The following is a 19,057-nucleotide window of genomic DNA, read 5'->3' as shown; positions in this document are numbered from 1 at the left end:
ATAGTTTAAAATTGTGGTCCAAGAAGATGATTTACGTAGTCAAAGGGAAGTAACCCATCCCAGGTCTGGTCAAATAATGTTAAATATTCCTGTTAGTTATGGTAATAGTCAAGTTGTCGTGATGTTTTGTATCATTGTAAACTTGTAACTCACTCCTTGGCTGATGGTACTTGTTTGACAATTCAATAATGGGTATATTTTTGGGAAAATTTCACAGGATGGAGTCATCATTTTAAAGGCATTTATTATTATCAAGCTTTAATGATATTAATATCATTAAATTATCCCGGGAAAAATGTTTTCCAGTGATCTTTAATCAGGTTCTACATGATAATCATTCATGCTAATTTCCCTGCAAAAGATGGTCACAAAATAGATTGTCCTAGTGTTGAATTTTCACTTTTCATTAGTTATGAATCATGTTTACATTGTTTCGGCCCAAGGTTACGATTATCTTCTTTATTTATTGTAATCATTGAGTGGGAGGATGCCACCATTTGCACTCATTTTTTTCCTTGTGAATAGAGAAACAAAATTGATCAATCCCTTTCTGTTTTTCAGCCTATTCATTACACTGAAGAGGAAGCACCACGTATAATGTAAGTTTGCTGGTAATCATGTAAAAAATTGAACAACTTTATAATTACAGAGTACTTTTCAGTACAAGAACTACTGTCTTTATATCAAATTTCATCACCCATTTAGAATATATAGGTCTTTGTCAGAAAAAGAAAAATACAGGGTAAAGCTAATGGCTTCATAAAATCAAGTTGACTGTTGGAAAAAAAAGTATTTCTCAAGAACAGGGAACTCAACATTACAATGTTATAAATTTATACTCAGTATATGCCATCATAACTGAAAGCTATCAGAAGTTCTGTCAACACAAATATATTTACAATCTGTTTTGCAGCAAAAAACCAAATCGGCCTTCTAGTCTTAGTAAAAGCAACAACGACGGGCAGCCCTGGAGTAGCACCGACTCGAGTGGTTATGGAACAGATTCTTCGGTGTCACGTTCACGGGGTGTCCCTAAGGCAAACAGCTTTGGGGGCTTGGGCACTGTGTCTTACAATAACCAGGCCTTAAAATTTCCACATAAATCACTTAGTTTGTCTGTGGGTAAGTTTTCATGCGCCTCACAGTCCGTCTATGTTGGTAGGTTTCTTGTCTCTCATTGGGTATGTGTCTATAGTTGTTTTCTACATAATACAATTCATGAAAGTCTCTCTGCATCCTCCAGCATTAAAATCTATCCATGGTTAAATCTCTCACATGAAGTCTCTCTCACTGCTAGGCAAATAATATTTAACCAAATTTTTCAAGGCCATTACTTAAGCTACAAACTATGATGTACCATTTTAATCTTTTGTGTTAACATACCCATTTAAGATTTTTAACATTTGTCTTTTACCTTTTGGTTTGTTCAATGTTATTTCCTTTTGGATCACTGTGTGTTTTACCATTTGATGGCCCAAATGACCTTTTATGAGTTGATGTGCCGTTACAAATGTAATAATAATGATAATAGCTTAAGCTACAATATTCATAATAAATTCATCCTACACAGGCATTGTTATTGAAGGGAATGTTTCTGTATTAGAGCCATCAAGAAGCCCTATACACAGTGGTATGAGCAGTCCAATGGGTCAGCGGACACTGCCAACAGCTCCTACTCCCCCAGGCAGTCACTCGGACAGCTCGCCACTCTCTCGCTGCAGCTCCTCGGGGCCAGTACAGTCCCCGCTCACTACAGGTGAGTCAACCTTAGTTTGCTCAACTAGTAAAAACATTTTATCTGCATTAGTCAAGAAATAACAATTCTATTCCCATTTCTTTCTTATTTAACCATCTGGTCAAAAATATTTTGTCCTTGAGATGATTGGACAAATGGCTTACTGTTTGATCTGTTGTAAAAATATTAAATTTACTGAAAAAGTAATCTTGGAAAGCAAATATTTGCCTCTGAGCTGTTTTTGTTATTGAATGGAACATGTAGTTGAATAGGTAAAACTTTTAAGATATACCATTGTCCTGTAAATGAAGAGCGAAGCATGTCTGTATAACAAAAATAATTTGTTAAATGTTACAGGATACACACCAGGGCCTGGCCAGGTGTATTGGGTGGCTTCAGATATCCGTAACATACCACCAGGTAGTGTGGTGATAAATCCACAAACAGGGCAGCCCATCTCTAACCCTGACGGCAGTCTTTACCACCATATGCCAGGCCCTACTCCCACAGGCCAGGCAGTGTACACCTCACCCACATACTCCTCAGATGTCTGGACGCCTAGCTCTGTATGTACAAAGCACATTTTCAACATTTTGCTCTTACTTTAAGATAAAATAAGACAATGAGGATGATAATGCCTTTCTTATCAGGGCTTGATATTAACTTTTTTTCTCACTTGTCTGTTTGGACAAAGGATTTTAAAACCACTTGTCCTACTGTTAAATGCACTTGTCCAAACTTTTAAGCTAGAATGATTTCCATTTCCAATAAACAATGATCAGGATTTGTCAACCAAAGCACTGAAGTCACAGCAAATTAGACAAAACAATCTTCCACCTGATTCACTTTCAACATGAGCTGATTCCGGCAACTCTTTCAACCAGTTTTGTTGAAATGTCTTTACTCTCTTTTGCTCATACCATTTTATAGCTTTTTAGATCACTGGAGACAAAGTCTCATGGTAACCTATCACAGTCACCTTTATCTGACATTGTCTGTTAACAATTAAACATTTTCGACCCCATTTCGACATTTTGTGTGCCTGAGGGGCAGGGTCAAAAGGATCAAATTTACTAAAATTAAAAAAACATCTTCTCAACACCTAGATATGATAGAATCAAATGATCTTCGTTGATGGAAGCATGTTAAGGTGGTTTACCAAAATTGTGAATTTTACGGCACCAGGGAGTCATAGTTCTTTGTGAAGAGGAAGTTAGCTTTAATATAATTTCTATATAAAAGTTGAATTTTTAATCATAACTTTATTCTCCACTAGAAATAACTAAGATTTATCAGTATAGGATGACAGTGTTGATGGTATGCATGGACACTGGCTTACTATCATCAATGTCTCAGGTTTCTTTTTCATGACACTTGAAAGCTAGTTTCCCTTTTAACTTTTATATTCAATAATGCTTATCTCAAGTGACCATCAAGACTGCTAGACCTCTTGGTTTTTTGATCATATACAACATCAGTCTTTTGGTTTTTTTACTTTTACCTTCTTAACTAAAACCAAACTTAAATCCATCGTCTGACAGCTTCCAACATAAACAATCTAGCAGTTGACAGTATTCAGTGCCACTAAAACTGTCTGTGCAGCTGCACTTGAAAACAACAGTAGCTACGATGTAGATTATATTCGGAACTTTTCTACTTACCCCAGGGAAATCAACATGCAGTATCTCTTGCTCATTATTAGGTTAAGTGAAGGTTAGGTTATTTGATATTTTTAAAACTTTCACAACTTTTTCAGTTGGACAAGTGCATGTTATGACATATTTTTGTAGTGATACAGTCAGACAAATGTTAATATCGAGCCCTGTTTATATTCACTCTTCTTCATCATTACAGCAACTGTATTTTGACAGCTAAGCATGAATAGATAATGAAATTTAAACAGGTATTTTGAACTCTGACCTACTCTGAACAAGTTCACATACAAGAATCATTAACCATATGTCAAGGTCAATGTAATAGATTTTCATCATTACATTCATAAATACTTTGTTACCTCTGACATATTTTTAACAGTGCAGGTACTATTGCTCTTGTTTCAGGATCAAGGTTGCAGTTCCCAAATGTCATTCTTATAGGCAAATTTCTCCCCAGAATTTCCTGAAATATTTTAAAACCCTGTCTATTATTAATGATCCAGTATAAGTTTAGTTGTTACCGGTAATAAAAAAAATAAATGGGAAAGATGGTGGTTCCATCAAGCAAGCTGCTAGGGAAGGCTGCAGTATTATGGGCATTCCTACTCCAAAGATTTCTTTGTAAAGATATCTTTCTGACCAGAATCACAAGATATGTCTGTTTACATGTTTATGACAAGGCATATTAATGATGAACATCAAATGGCTTTACCAGTTCTTTGACAGAAAATACTAGTTCTTTGTAAAACTTTCAAATAAACTGACCAAAATAATTTGTTAATTCTAGCTAAAATTGCATGATGACTGTGTTTTGTGCAGGAGGCACCTGCAGCAGAGCTGTGTCGCCACCTCTCCATGGTGAGCATTAATCAGCCATCGCTGGATAGTGTAGAGGAGCCCCCGGGGCAGACAACAGGCACAAGTCTTCAGGCCACGCAGTATGTTTTGGGGGCCCAGCCCCAGGGACAGCAGCAGCCTGCACAGATGGTCCAGGTATGTGAGAAAACTCAGGAAAACTCTCCGTGTCTTTGCTCAAATATGTTGTGGTGTCTACCATTAATCAGCAGTTTCTTTGACAATGACTTCTTGAGAAATGAAAGGCATAGGATGCGTGATATTTTACAAGTAGATACCTAAAACGAGAGGTTGTAAAGTTTCCTCAAATAAATTGCAATTTATTATGTTCAAGGTAACAGTGGTAAATGATGATTAGCACATAAAGAAAAACTTAAATAACAAGTAATGTCTGACAATATGTGACCTTTCAATGACAATACTGTCAACTTTCTACACAGTATTTATATCCAACCATTCAAGTCATGATGTTATGTATATAATTATAAGTTATGAAATTATCACTGAATGACCTGATGTATTTATACTGCAACACAGACCAAGGAAAAGTCAAATTAATATGACCTGCATAATATTTCAGACTCAGTATTTCCCTGGGGGACAACAGAGCATGACAGGAACAGTGAGATATATGTACCCTGTGAACTATCAAGTTCAGGGTCAGACCCAACAAGGTCAAGGACACCAAACAGTTGTTGGTATGGACAACCAAAGTTTTCCTCAAACTGGCAACCAGTTCCCACCTCAGGTGACTGGCACATACCAGGGGTTTCCAGCTAACGGTGCTGCGGCAGCTGCTCCTAATGTAGAACAATTTTCATCTAACATTGCACAGAACACATATCCGGTGATACAGCAAGGGGAGGGTAGTGTACAAACTTTCTCATCGTACCCGTCTCAGTACAGCCAAAGTAACTATGTACAGCAGCCTCAAGGCACAATGTTCTACTCTAATACCACCAATCCCCAAATGGGGACAAGTACAGGGTTCCAGTTCCAGCAGCCGTACCCTGGTCAGGGGAACACCTCGGTGACAATGTCAAACCAAAGTGTTGCCTTACAGAATGTAGCCCAGCCCTTAGGGCCTGGGGTCCCAGGTCAGGCTACAGCTCCAACTCCCACGACACCCCAGTACTTATATTCCACTGTTCCACAGTACCAGGGCTCCACACGACCAGCAAATCCTCAGCTTCTACATTTCCATAATGTACAAGCTCCTGGACAGTCATCACAGTCTGTGCCCGTGCTTCGAAATATGCAACTCAACATGCAATTTCCTGTACAAGTTACAGCCTTGCAGCAACAACAACAGCAACAGCAGCATCAGCAGCAGCATCATCAGGGAGGTATACCCGGCCAGATGACTGTCAATGCTAAGGGGTATCCTGTGGACTCTTCACTGCCCAAAGTTGAGGGTATTGACATGAGTGGCCTCTCTAACCTTGGCCCTGGTCTCTTGGCTGGTCCTCCCAGACCAGCTGCACCAATCATACGACCTAATCCAGGTACATAAGTCCAGGCTCAGATAGAAAACCATCCTAGATAACCATTTAGTGGTAATGATTTCTCAGCAATGCCTGTTTCCTTAGTGATAGAAAACAAAGTGCCAAATTGTAGAATTAGAAAGCAGGTTAATGTTAAATGCACATTAGAATGTATATTAGTTGTCTGAATTGGAATGTCATGGTAAGTATGGATATGAAAAATCCTTGAACTATCATATAAGTGGCCCAGTTATCAATTTTTATTATCTCAATGATTTTCTTAGAGACGATTTCAATATTTCTGATTTGTATTGGAATGATGCTTGGTGTTTCAGATGTACGCTTTTTAGGACAGGCAGGATTTCACCCACCATTACAAGTTCCATTTCCATCACAGCCTTTGTCTCATCAACCACAGAAACTAAGGTATTAACATGACTTCATCATCAGATTTGAAATGTTCATCAAACGATGTAACAAAGACCAAGCTAAACAGGGATGGTGGTATAAAAACCCCACATTTATACAATAACAATCTAAAGTTTACGTGTTTAACACCTTGTGACGATTAACTGGTAGTGTAAAAGTTTTCTCCCTTAGTCTGTGATGACTACTTAGCCTGGCGGAAACAATCTAATCTGTACAGCATTATAATTATAATAAACACTGCTGGCAAACCAAGGCACCTGCATCAGATGTAAATGCCATCAATAAATCTCCAAATGAACAGTTCAAGAATTTTTTGTTAAACCTAAACAATGAACCAATAATAACATATGTTTTGTTCTGAAAACTAATGATGTAAAGCCAATGAGTTTCTGACAAATAAGGCTGTCCTCAAACTGCATGTGTGGAGTATTCTGCAGACAAGGTTGAGTCCAGATCTGTACTTCATGTTTATCTTGCAGGTTAAGCTGGTCCAATCATTTCAAACACTTATGCCAAAGCAACCTTAGTCACCAAAACAATTCAGGAAATCTTAAATTTTAATCTGTATCTTCTGCTTCAAATTTCTCACGGATCTTAATTTCTGATTTTTGATAAAAGGTCTGAAATAAGAATGTAATCAAGCAACATGTTCCTCCTGCATTCCAGCTTGTCCTACAGTTTTAGTGAAAACAACTTAGTTGTGTAGTATATACATTGTTCCTATGATTGAGTTAGAATCCATTCCTTGTTAACATGCACATATTACACCTGGAGACTGGTCACTAAGATAGTAAACCATACTTTCAAGTTATGGAGAAAATATTTACTATTTATCCAACATTTACTGAAAATTAAAGAAAATGCATGGACCCTTACTCTGTTCTTATTCTCAGTGTTTTTACCATAATCATGCTGAACAATTACAAATCTATAAATACAGACTGCAAACAGTCCTGGCTTGACTTCCTAAGTAAGACTTTGGTATGTTTCAGGGCAAGTGTAGGACAGTCAGGTTCTAAGCAACAGCGACTGAAAAAAAGCAAAAGTAAGGAGAGTCAAGATGGATCTCTACACAATCAAGACAGCACAGAACTACAGCAAAGTAAGTTTGTGTGTAGAGAGATGATAGTTATAGAATTACAGCAAAGTAAGTTTGTGTGTAGAGAGATGTGATAGTTATAGAATTACAGCAAAGTAAGTTTGGTGTAGAGAGATGTGATAGTTATAGAATTACAGCAAAGTAAGTTTGTGTGTAGAGAGATGTGATAGTTATAGAATTACAGCAAAGTAAGTTTGTGTGTAGAGAGATGTGATAGTTATAGAACTACAGTAAAGTAAGTTTGTGTGTAGAGAGATGTGATAGTTATAGAACTACAGCAAAGTAAGTTTGGTGTAGAGAGATGATAGTTATAGAACTACGATAAAGTTTGATGTCATTAAAACATTTATCCTTATGGGTCTGATATATAGCAGGGCACTTTCTGATATGTCATTGTTCTAGTTGTGACTTACCTTGAGTTTTTTTTTTTACAGGCAATGTTGTGGAGGTATATGATCTGCCTGGAGGTCTGAAGCGTTCAGAAGCTGACATCTATCTGAAGGATTTGGTGACATGTGGAGCACAGGTCCAGTTCATAAATATGGATGGTAGCCATGGAGACCATCCTAATCTGACTATTTCTAACTGTAAAAAAGTTTTAGCAATATTCCCCAGCTCTTCAGTGGCAATGAATGCCCTGCAAAATCACAGGAGTGGTAGCAACAGTAGTCGATTCAAGCTCCAGCTCACCAGCAGTACCACGCTATCAACAGGGGCAGACCACTCTAATATAGGTGTCAAAAGCTAATTTAAAAAGTGTTTAAGTCATTGCTATTGTATTTTTATATGAGAAGTTTTAAGATATTTTATTGTGAAGAGCAGAACTACTACAGACAGAACTATTTAAACCACAGAGGTGAAGTAATGTTACTATGAAAATATGAATCATCTCGCCCCTTTACTAGATCGTCAAACTTTCTGTGCCATGAAATCTGTTGATTTTGTCTATTTCGTTGGTAAACATCATGAACCTTTTGGTTGAAGCATCTGGTCACTGTAATTATGCTTTTTCTCTAAGGCTCCTTTTTATATTAATATATTATATGACTTATTTCAATCTGCTGTGTCACATTTATTTTTTTTTTTTTTTTTGTTTTTTTTGTTTTTTTTTTGTTTTTTTTTTTTTCGTTAATATTTTTTTAGGATTTTTTGCTACCTTTTTACATGTTGTATGTATGTGATGACAAGGGTGACGGGGTGACAGGGGGGCAGGGCTATCAGTATGCTGACTAATCAATCTAGCCTTACTGCTACAGGTCAGCAAAACAAGATGGTCTGAATTAATATCTCTTACCAACAAAGTCTGGGTTCTCATACTGAAGGTGAAATTTCCTTTTCACAATACCTTGAGCAGCTGAGTGCTAGGTAGTAATTAACTTCTCTAGCCATGCGTGTCGTTAGAATCGTATGTCTGAGGGAAGCACAATAAGAATTGACAGTGTATCCTTAACGTTTGCTCTGTTTTGAGGTATTTATTGTCTTTGTAGATAAATTTGCAAGTAAACACATTAGGTGGTGTGTTTTACTTCAGAGATTTAACTCTGTTCCTACCACCAGTCTAGCTGTCTGATGTGTATTGTCAACAAGACCAATACAGTTTAAAAGGAACAGGTGCAAAAACAACCTTGCTTTTTAAATGATCTTGACTTCAGAGTCCATTTCCAAAACCAGTTGGATACTCCATTCATCATTTATTTCCTTTCCTTTTTTTTGACAACAATGACACTTAAGTTACAAATGTAAGTATTTTGGTAGACTCTTGGATGGGAGGGGACCTATTAACAATTTTTTTGGAACTACTGAATTATGCTGTAATTCCATTATAAGCTCACCTGACCAGAAGTCCAGATAAGTGCATGCCATGATGTAATGTCTGGTATCCATGCAGCATTAACTTTTCCCTTAAAACAATTTTTTTTCTCAATAAAAAAGAGGCTAAGAGCCATTAAATTTGGCTAATAGTGTCAAGGGATGAAGCTTGACAAAGTTTGAGGAAAGAAATGACCTTGATCCAAACCTAAGTAAACAGGAGTCTACTTCAAAACTTCAAACAACGTTTGATTAACCAAAAGGGCCATATAGTCATGATATTTGACTCAGAAGGTACTAGGATTCAGTCTGACAGGATTTGTGAAAAGAAATTACTTTGACCTATTTTGAAGGTCACAGGGGTCAAATTTGTGAAAGTCTTGAAAGCAATGTAAGAGTCTAGAATCATGATATTTGACTGATATGTACCTTGGATGAAGCCAGACAAATTTTAAAAAAGAAATGACCTTAATCTATATTCAAGGTCACAGGGGTAAGATCGGTTGAAATATTTTGAATTAATTAGATATACAATTGAATCGACTTTAAATGTCAATGACCTGGAATGCTAATGTATTTGTGAAAAGCATTGAATACTAGGTGAGTGAAGCCTCCTTGGCTGCATTAATACGGTAATTGTAGTATCGAGGACTGAAATAACACCTATAATATAAAAAACCTAATTGTGATAATAGATAGTTCAATAACATTAATATAGTGGCAGTGGATCTACTGTTCATTGTCTGTTACTATAACTGGTATCTGTAGATAGATCTACTGTTCCCTGCCTGTTACTATAACTGGTATCTGTGAGTAGATCTACTGTTCCCTACCTGTTACTATAACTGGTATCTTTCTGTAGATCTACCGTTCCCTACCTGTTACTATAACTGGTATCAGTGAGTGGATCTACTGTTCCCTGCCTGTTACTATAACTGGTATCTGTAGATAGATCTACTGTTCCCTGCCTGTTACTATAACTGGTATCTGTGAGTAGATCTACTGTTCCCTACCTGTTACTATAACTGGTATCTTTCTGTAGATCTACCGTTCCCTACCTGTTACTATAACTGGTATCAGTGAGTGGATCTACTGTTCCCTGCCTGTTACTATAACTGGTATCTGTAGGTAGATCTACTGTTCCCTACCTGTAACTATAACTGGTATCTGCGTGTAGATCTACTGTTCCCTACCTGTAACTATAACTGGTATCTGTGAGTAGATCTACTGTTCCCTGCCCGTTACTATAACTGGTATCTTTCTGTAGATCTACTGTTCCCTGCCTGTTACTATAACTGGTATCTTTCTGTAGATCTACTGTTCCCTACCTGTTCTATAACTGGTATCTTTCTGTAGATCTACTGTTCCCTACCTGTTACTATAATTGGTATCTGAGAGTAGATCTACTGTTCCCTGCCTGTTACTATAACTGGTATCTGTAGGTAGATCTACTGTTCCCTGCCTGTTACTATAACTGGTATCTGTAGGTAGATCTACTGTTCCCTACCTGTTACTATAACTGGTATCTTTCTGTAGATCTACCGTTCCCTACCTGTTACTATAACTGGTATCAGTGAGTGGATCTACTGTTCCCTGCCTGTTACTATAACTGGTATCTGTAGGTAGATCTGTTCCCTACCTGTAACTATAACTGGTATCTGCGTGTAGATCTACTGTTCCCTACCTGTAACTATAACTGGTATCCCTACTGTTCCCTGCCCGTTACTATAACTGGTATCTTTCTGTAGATCTACTGTTCCCTGCCTGTTACTATAACTGGTATCTTTCTGTAGATCTACTGTTCCCTACCTGTTCTATAACTGGTATCTTTCTGTAGATCTACTGTTCCCTACCTGTTACTATAACTGGTATCTGAGAGTAGATCTACTGTTCCCTGCCTGTTACTATAACTGGTATCTGTAGGTAGATCTACTGTTCCCTGCCTGTTACTATAACTGGTATCTGTAGGTAGATCTACTGTTCCCTACCTGTTACTATAACTGGTATCTTTCTGTAGATCTACTGTTCCCTACCTGTTACTATAACTGGTATCTGTGAGTGGATCTACTGTTCCCTACCTGTTACTATAACTGGTATCAGTGAGTGGATCCACTGTTCCCTACCTGTTACTATAACTGGTATCTTTCTGTAGATCTACCGTTCCCTGCCTGTTACCATAACTGGTATCTTTCTGTAGATCTACTGTCCCTGCCTGTTACTATAACTGGTATCAGTGAGTGGATCTACTGTTCCCTGCCTATTACTATAACTGGTATCTGTAGGTATATCTACTGTTCCCTACCTGTTACTATAACTGGTATCTGTGAGTAGATCTACTGTTCCCTGCCTGTTACTATAACTGGTATCTGTGAGTAGATCTACTGTTCCCTGCCTGTTACTATGACTGGTATCTGTAGGTAGATCTACTGTTCCCTGCCTGTTACTATAACTGGTATCTGTAGGTAGATCTACTGTTCCCTGCCTGTTACTATAACTGGTATCTGTAGATAGATCTACTGTTCCCTGCCTGTTACTATGACTGGTATCTGTAGGTAGATCTGTTGTTCCCTACCTGTTACTATAACTGGTATCTGTAGGTAGATCTACTGTTCCCTACCTGTTACTATGACTGGTATCTGTAGGTAGATCTGTTGTTCCCTACCTGTTACTATAACTGGTATCTGTAGGTAGATCTACTGTTCCCTACCTGTTACTATGACTGGTATCTGTAGGTAGATCTACTGTTCCCTACCTGTTACTATAACTGGTATCTGTAGGTAGATCTGTTGTTCCCTACCTGTTACTATAACTGGTATCTGTAGGTAGATCTACCGTTCCCTGCCTGTTACCATAACTGGTATCTTTCTGTAGATCTACTGTCCCTGCCTGTTACTATAACTGGTATCAGTGAGTGGATCTACTGTTCCCTGCCTATTACTATAACTGGTATCTGTAGGTATATCTACTGTTCCCTACCTGTTACTATAACTGGTATCTGTAGGTAGATCTACTGTTCCCTGCCTGTTACTATAACTGGTATCTGTAGGTAGATCTACTGTTCCCTACCTGTTACTATGACTGGTATCTGTAGGTAGATCTACTGTTCCCTGCCTGTTACTATAACTGGTATCTGTAGGTAGATCTACTGTTCCCTGCCTGTTACTATAACTGGTATCTGTAGATAGATCTACTGTTCCCTGCCTGTTACTATGACTGGTATCTGTAGGTAGATCTGTTGTTCCCTACCTGTTACTATAACTGGTATCTGTAGGTAGATCTACTGTTCCCTACCTGTTACTATGACTGGTATCTGTAGGTAGATCTGTTGTTCCCTACCTGTTACTATAACTGGTATCTGTAGGTAGATCTACTGTTCCCTACCTGTTACTATGACTGGTATCTGTAGGTAGATCTACTGTTCCCTACCTGTTACTATAACTGGTATCTGTAGGTAGATCTGTTGTTCCCTACCTGTTACTATAACTGGTATCTGTAGGTAGATCTACTGTTCCCTGCCTGTTACTATAACTGGTATCTGTACTGTTCCCTACCTGTTACTATAACTGGTATCTTTCTGTAGATCTACTGTTCCCTGCCTGTTACTATAACTGGTATCTGTAGGTAGATCTACTGTTCCCTGCCTGTTACTATAACTGGTATCTTGGAAAGGATCTACTTTTGCTCCTCAGATACAGGTGTGTTAACTAGTCAAACAACAGATGGTAGATTCTGATGTTTTCTCTTCTTTTCTACTGTCAACTTGCTGTTTTTCTATTAATGAATCAAAGGTTGATGTCTTCAGTTCTATTCATGGATGTTGTGATTTTGAATGGCTTGTTAGACTGTGACGCCATAAAGACATGTTTATAGAATGTTACTTAGTACCATGTTCTTCAGTGTACTTATGTTGAAAGTTTATTTATACACATGTTATGATCCACATAGATGTTTTAAGAACAAAAAAAGAAACACAGTAGATTTATAAGGATTAACTGATATAAGTGTCTTACATTGAAATGTGTTCAGGTGTTCACCAGACCTTGTGTATGTGGGGGTACTCATGTAGCACACTAGTCATTCATGTTGGGGAAATTTCTGTCAAATTAGTGCTTAGGACTTTAGAATTAAACTTGAAACATTCACATAGATGTTGATAGTGTGATTGAATACACAAAGATCTATGAATACCTACTATTTATGTATGTTATGTGTTGGTCTGGTTTGATGTGATGTAACAGTAAATGATGTGATAAATAATATATGTATCTCACTACATCATGACAGAAATTGTAAAGGTATTAAGTACTGTAGCAGATCAACAGAGATAAAAGTGGAATATTGAGAAACATGAGGTGATACATGAGGAAGAATTAAAGTATGTTTGTGAATTGATTCATATCCTTTATATGTTATGTTTTTGTGGTACTTCTGATGTGAGAAACATAGCAGAATACTATGTATGAAAGTTTTAAGGAATAGATATTCATAAGAGGTGTTTGTTTGGTGTATGTCAAGTGAGTTACTGCAAGTTGTTTTGAGTATATCTGAGGAATGTCTGTGAGGGATTTACATATAGACGTGGAAAATTATGGTGAAGGTGTGGAAAGAGGGGACAGCTTCTTAAAACTCTGTACAGGTAACATTCAATTTTTATGTTATATATACTTGTGTTATTCTGGGAATCCTTCTAGAATGTGATCACTTTTTATCCATTACCATGCATTATCCATTGTGTAACGGTAAACAGTTAGGATTTCTTTTTCTTTTTTTCTACCGACTGCTGAACCAATTTTCATGAAATTTTGCAGAAACCTTCCATAACCAAAGATGAACCAAAATTGTGAATGACATGGTTCCCACCACTAAAGGGGCCTGAGGTCAAATTAACTAAAAAGAATTCATTGGTCCTGTCATTAAATACGACCTGTACAGAGTGTATTTATTGGTCCTGTCATTAAATACGACCTGTACAGAGTGTATTTATTGGTCCTGTCATTAAATACGACCTGTACAGAGTGTATTTATTGGTCCTGTCATTAAATACGACCTGTACAGAGTGTATTTATTGGTCCTGTCATTAAATACGACCTGTACAGAGTGTATTTATTGGTCCTGTCATTAAATACGACCTTTACAGAGTGTATTTATTGGTCCTGTCAGTAAATACGACCTGTACAGAGTGTATTTATTGGTCCTGTCATTATATACGACCTTTACAGAGTGTATTTATTGGTCCTATCATTAAATACGACCTTTACAGAGTGTATTTATTGGTCCTGTCAGTAAATACGACCTGTACAGAGTGTATTTATTGGTCCTGTCATTAAATACGACCTGTACAGAGTGTATTTATTGGTCCTGTCAGTAAATACGACCTGTACAGAGTGTATTTATTGGTCCTGTCATTAAATACGACCTGTACAGAGTGTATTTATTGGTCCTGTCATTAAATACGACCTGTACAGAGTGTATTTATTGGTCCTGTCATTAAATACGACCTTTACAGAGTGTATTTATTGGTCCTGTCATTAAATACGACCTGTACAGAGTGTATTTATTGGTCCTGTCATTAAATACGACCTGTACAGAGTGTATTTATTGGTCCTGTCATTAAATACGACCTTTACAGAGTGTATTTATTGGTCCTGTCATTAAATACGACCTGTACAGAGTGTATTTATTGGTCCTGTCATTAAATACGACCTGTACAGAGTGTATTTATTGGTCCTGTCATTAAATACGACCTATACCGAATGTATTTATTGGTCCTGTCATTAAATACGACCTGTACAGAGTGTATTTATTGGTCCTGTCATTAAATACGACCTGTACAGAGTGTATTTATTGGTCCTGTCATTAAATACGACCTTTACAGAGTGTATTTATTGGTCCTGTCATTAAATACGACCTGTACAGAGTGTATTTATTGGTCCTGTCATTAAATACGACCTGTACAGAGTGTATTTATTGGTCCTGTCATTAAATACGACCTTTACAGAGTGTATTTATTGGTCCTGTCATTAAATACGACCTGTACAGAGTGTATTTATTGGTCCTGTCATTAAATACGACCTGTACAGAGTGTATTTATTGGTCCTGTCATTAAATACGACCTATACCGAATGTATTTATTGGTCCTGTCATTAAATACGACCTGTACAGAGTGTATTTATTGGTCCTGTCATTAAATACGACCTGTACAGAGTGTATTTATTGGTCCTGTCATTAAATACGACCTGTACAGAATGTATTTATTGGTCCCGTCATTAAATACCACATGTACCGAATGTATTTATTGGTCCCGTCATTAAATACGACCTGTACAGAATGTATTTATTGGTCCCGTCATTAAATACGACCTGTACAGAATGTATTTGTTCGTCCCATCATTAAATACGACCTGTACAGAGTGTATTTGTTGGTCCCGTCATTAAATATGACCTGTACAGAGAGTATTTATTGGTCCCATCATTAAATACGACCTGTACAGAATGTATTTAATGGTCCTGTCATTATTTATGATCTGTATAGAATGTATTTATTGGTCCTGTCATATTTTCACCCTTTCCAAGATTGATAACTGCATGTGCTTTAGAGAAGTTACAGAAAGAATCAGTACAGTTATGTGTTGTACAAGTACTCTTAGGTGAAACACTAACATGAAAAATAAAGGTGCTGTAGAGAGTATGTCTACAACATGACAGGCAGACAGCTGTGGCAAGGTTACAGAAGGATGTGATGGAGGGGAAACAACTCTTGTGTGTTAGGACGAAGCAGGGAGTCAGAAATTAAGTAGTTGAAAGATTGTTGTGTGGTAGAGAGAAAATCATTGTGTAGGGGAGAAAACTCTTGTATTTGTGAGTGAGAGCTGGACTAGGATGGAAGTAGTGGTGATGTCAGTTCTTTAAATCTAACCACATATCATAGAACTATCTCAGCTCTCACACCATGACTAAAGAGTTTGACAGCTCTTTACTCAGAGCAAGATAAGCCCAAGGTCAGCATGTCCACCAAGTGTCCTCAGGAGACATCCTTGCTGGCAGGAATTCTAGGCACTCTCATACGGCCCTTATCATGAAAGAATTAGTAGATCAAAGTCCAAAATTTACATTTCTGAATTCAATATCATGATGTTGTATTAGATATGTGTATATGGACATAATGCAAATCCTTTGCTCCAAATAGGCCATTTCCAATCAGAATTATATATTTATCAAAACTGAGGGGGGTAGGAGGGTGGAAAGTGGACTTAGTCTAAGACTTTTTCATGATGTTGGGCCTGTTGTGCAACTAGTTAGTCCAGGATATTCTTTACATATTTCAGTGACATGTTCCGTTAATTTAGTCTCATCAGATACAATGTCCTATAGTAATACGACATGAAACAGTCCTGTGTGATTCTGTGTATTAGTGTTTCCTCTGTCCCATCATCTGATGAACCTAGTTATGAAGCATGTCACCTCCATTTCATTATCAGCGTCTTTGGAATGCTTGATGTCTTTTATCAAAATTATTTAATAATAAAATGTGACGTGTTCAAATTTGTGTTGCATTGTTTTTATAAGCTGTATAAGATGATGAACAGACCTGTTTCCACTGTAGTGGTAGACATCTTGACTACAGCATTACCTAACATTAGATACAGTTAGTTTAGGTAAGCTAACTCTTATGTAGATGCTTGCAGCAAGTAAAACTTTGGGATGTTTCTTGGTTTTACAATCAGGACAAATTTTAAAATTACACTTGTATGAAATACTTAAATTATTTATCAAAACCTAAAGAAGGCAATTGCTCATTATAATCAAATTTCCTTAAACTGCTCATTAAAACATGTCGAGAGACAAATTATGATATTATTTACTATATTGTGGTCAAAGGTCAGCCTGGCAAGGTAAAAGGTTAAATCTCCTTCCTAGGTTCTGAATGATGCAGTGTTAATTCATGTAAATTATAAAACATAGATCGGACCTCACACATGTGAGTTGTACCAAAGTCTGTAGTCCGTGAGTTGTATCAAGGACTAAAGTGCGTGAGTTGTATCAAGGACTAAAGTGCGTGAGTTGTATCAAGGACTAAGGGCCGTGAGTTGTATCAAGGACTAAGGGCCGTGAGTTGTATCAAGGACTAAGGGCCGTGAGATGTATCAAGGACTAAGGGCCGTGAATTGTATCAAGGACTTAAATGCGTGAATTGTATCAAGGACTTAAATGCGTGAGTTGTACCAAGGACTATGGGCCGTGGGTTGTATCAAGGACTAAGGGCCGTGAGTTGTATCAAGGACTAAGGGCCGTGAATTGTATCAAGGACTTAAATGCGTGAATTGTATCAAGGACTTAAATGCATGAGTTGTATCAAGGACTTAAATGCGTGAGTTGTATCAAGGACTTAAATGCGTGAATTGTATCAAGGACTTAAATGCGTGAGTTGTATCAAGGACTAAAGTGCGTGAGTTGTATCAAGGACTAAGGGCCGTGAGTTGTATCAAGGACTAAGGGCCGTGAATTGTATCAAGGACTTAAATGCGTGAATTGTATCAAGGACTTAAATGCGTGAGTTGTATCAAGGACTATGGGCCGTGGGTTGTATCAAGGACAAATGTGCGTGAGTTGTATCAAGGACTAAGGGCCGTGAGTTGTATCAAGGACTAAGCGCCGTGAATTGTATCAAGGACTTAAATGCGTGAGTTGTATCAAGGACTTAAATGCGTGAATTGTATCAAGGACTTAAATGCGTGAGTTGTATCAAGGACTAACGTGCGTGAGTTGTATCAAGGACTAAGGGCCGTGAGTTGTATCAAGGACTAAGGGCCGTGAATTGTATCAAGGACTTAAATGCGTGAATTGTATCAAGGACTTAAATGCGTGAGTTGTATCAAGGACTATGGGCCGTGGGTTGTATCAAGGACAAATGTGCGTGAGTTGTATCAAGGACTAAGGGCCGTGAGTTGTATCAAGGACTAAGGGCCGTGAATTGTATCAAGGACTTAAATGCGTGAATTGTATCAAGGACTTAAATGCATGAGTTGTATCAAGGACTAAAGTGCGTGAGTTGTATCAAGGACTAAGGGCCGTGAGTTGTATCAAGGACTAAGGGCCGTGAATTGTATCAAGGACTTAAATGCGTGAATTGTATCAAGATCTTAAATGCATGAGTTGTATCAAGGACTTAAATGCGTGAGTTGTATCAAGGACTTAAATGCGTGAATTGTATCAAGGACTTAAATGCGTGAGTTGTATCAAGGACTAAAGTGCGTGAGTTGTATCACGGACTAAGGGCCGTGAGTTGTATCAAGGACTAAGGGCCGTGAGTTGTATCAAGGACTTAAATGCGTGAATTGTATCAAGGACTTAAATGCGTGAATTATATCAAGGACTTAAATGCATGAGTTGTATCAAGGACAAATGTGCGTGAGCTGTATCAAGGACTAAAGTGCGTGAGTTGTATCAAGGACTTAAATGCGTGAGTTGTATCAAGGACTAAGGGCCGTGAGTTGTATCAAGGAGATATGTGCGTGAGTTGTATCAAGGACTTAGGGCTGTGAGTGGTATACTGGCATATGAAAAGATTTAGTTATACAGATTTAAAACTATACGTATACATATTGTAAATGCGGATATCGTCATCCACTCAGAATTTCATAGATTTATTTTCATGCGTGAAACATCAACATGGCTGTACTCTCCAGAAGTTGCGGCTGTCCTATCGATTTCAGGCCGGTGATGAACCTGAATACCAGAATGCATATCAATACCATATTTACTTTCTTGTCTTTGATGTCACCGCCTTTAACACTAATATCAACCTGGTTTGTAACTTTTCTTTTAATAAACAGTCCCAGTTCCGGTCGAAGCATGCCAGCTTTGCATAAACTTACACCTTGGAGTGCTTAACGGGAAAACGCAATAATTTCATTTCCCGTGATAACATACGCTTCGGTGCGCGATGCATTTCTAATAAAGTCGTCAGAAAGTGACAAGGTGGTATTCAATTT

At 37.7% G+C, this 19,057-nt stretch overlaps 1 protein-coding gene across 1 annotated transcript in view; it reads left to right on the top strand.

Moving 5' to 3' along the window:
• Positions 1-8,314, top strand: part of LOC132557612 (cAMP-regulated phosphoprotein 21-like) — a 49,547-nt gene extending 41,233 nt beyond the window's left edge. Inside the window, exons 10-18 of the mRNA XM_060222119.1 lie at positions 562-599; positions 914-1,122; positions 1,604-1,756; positions 2,093-2,301; positions 4,210-4,383; positions 4,826-5,750; positions 6,065-6,155; positions 7,151-7,260; positions 7,692-8,314. Coding sequence (XP_060078102.1) covers positions 562-599; positions 914-1,122; positions 1,604-1,756; positions 2,093-2,301; positions 4,210-4,383; positions 4,826-5,750; positions 6,065-6,155; positions 7,151-7,260; positions 7,692-8,005 — 2,223 coding nt within the window. The 3' untranslated portion in view covers positions 8,006-8,314. The remainder of the gene's footprint in view (positions 1-561; positions 600-913; positions 1,123-1,603; positions 1,757-2,092; positions 2,302-4,209; positions 4,384-4,825; positions 5,751-6,064; positions 6,156-7,150; positions 7,261-7,691) is intronic.
• The last annotated feature ends 10,743 nt before the right edge of the window (positions 8,315-19,057 follow it).

This window comes from Ylistrum balloti, unplaced genomic scaffold (assembly GCF_031769215.1).
Source record: "Ylistrum balloti isolate Yb309-2 unplaced genomic scaffold, AGI_CSIRO_Ybal_v1 Utg370700, whole genome shotgun sequence".
In the NCBI taxonomy this organism is placed as follows: domain Eukaryota; kingdom Metazoa; phylum Mollusca; class Bivalvia; order Pectinida; family Pectinidae; genus Ylistrum; species Ylistrum balloti.
The sequence above is the reverse complement of the archived record's forward strand: the minus strand, read 5'-3'. Positions and strand labels throughout refer to the sequence as shown.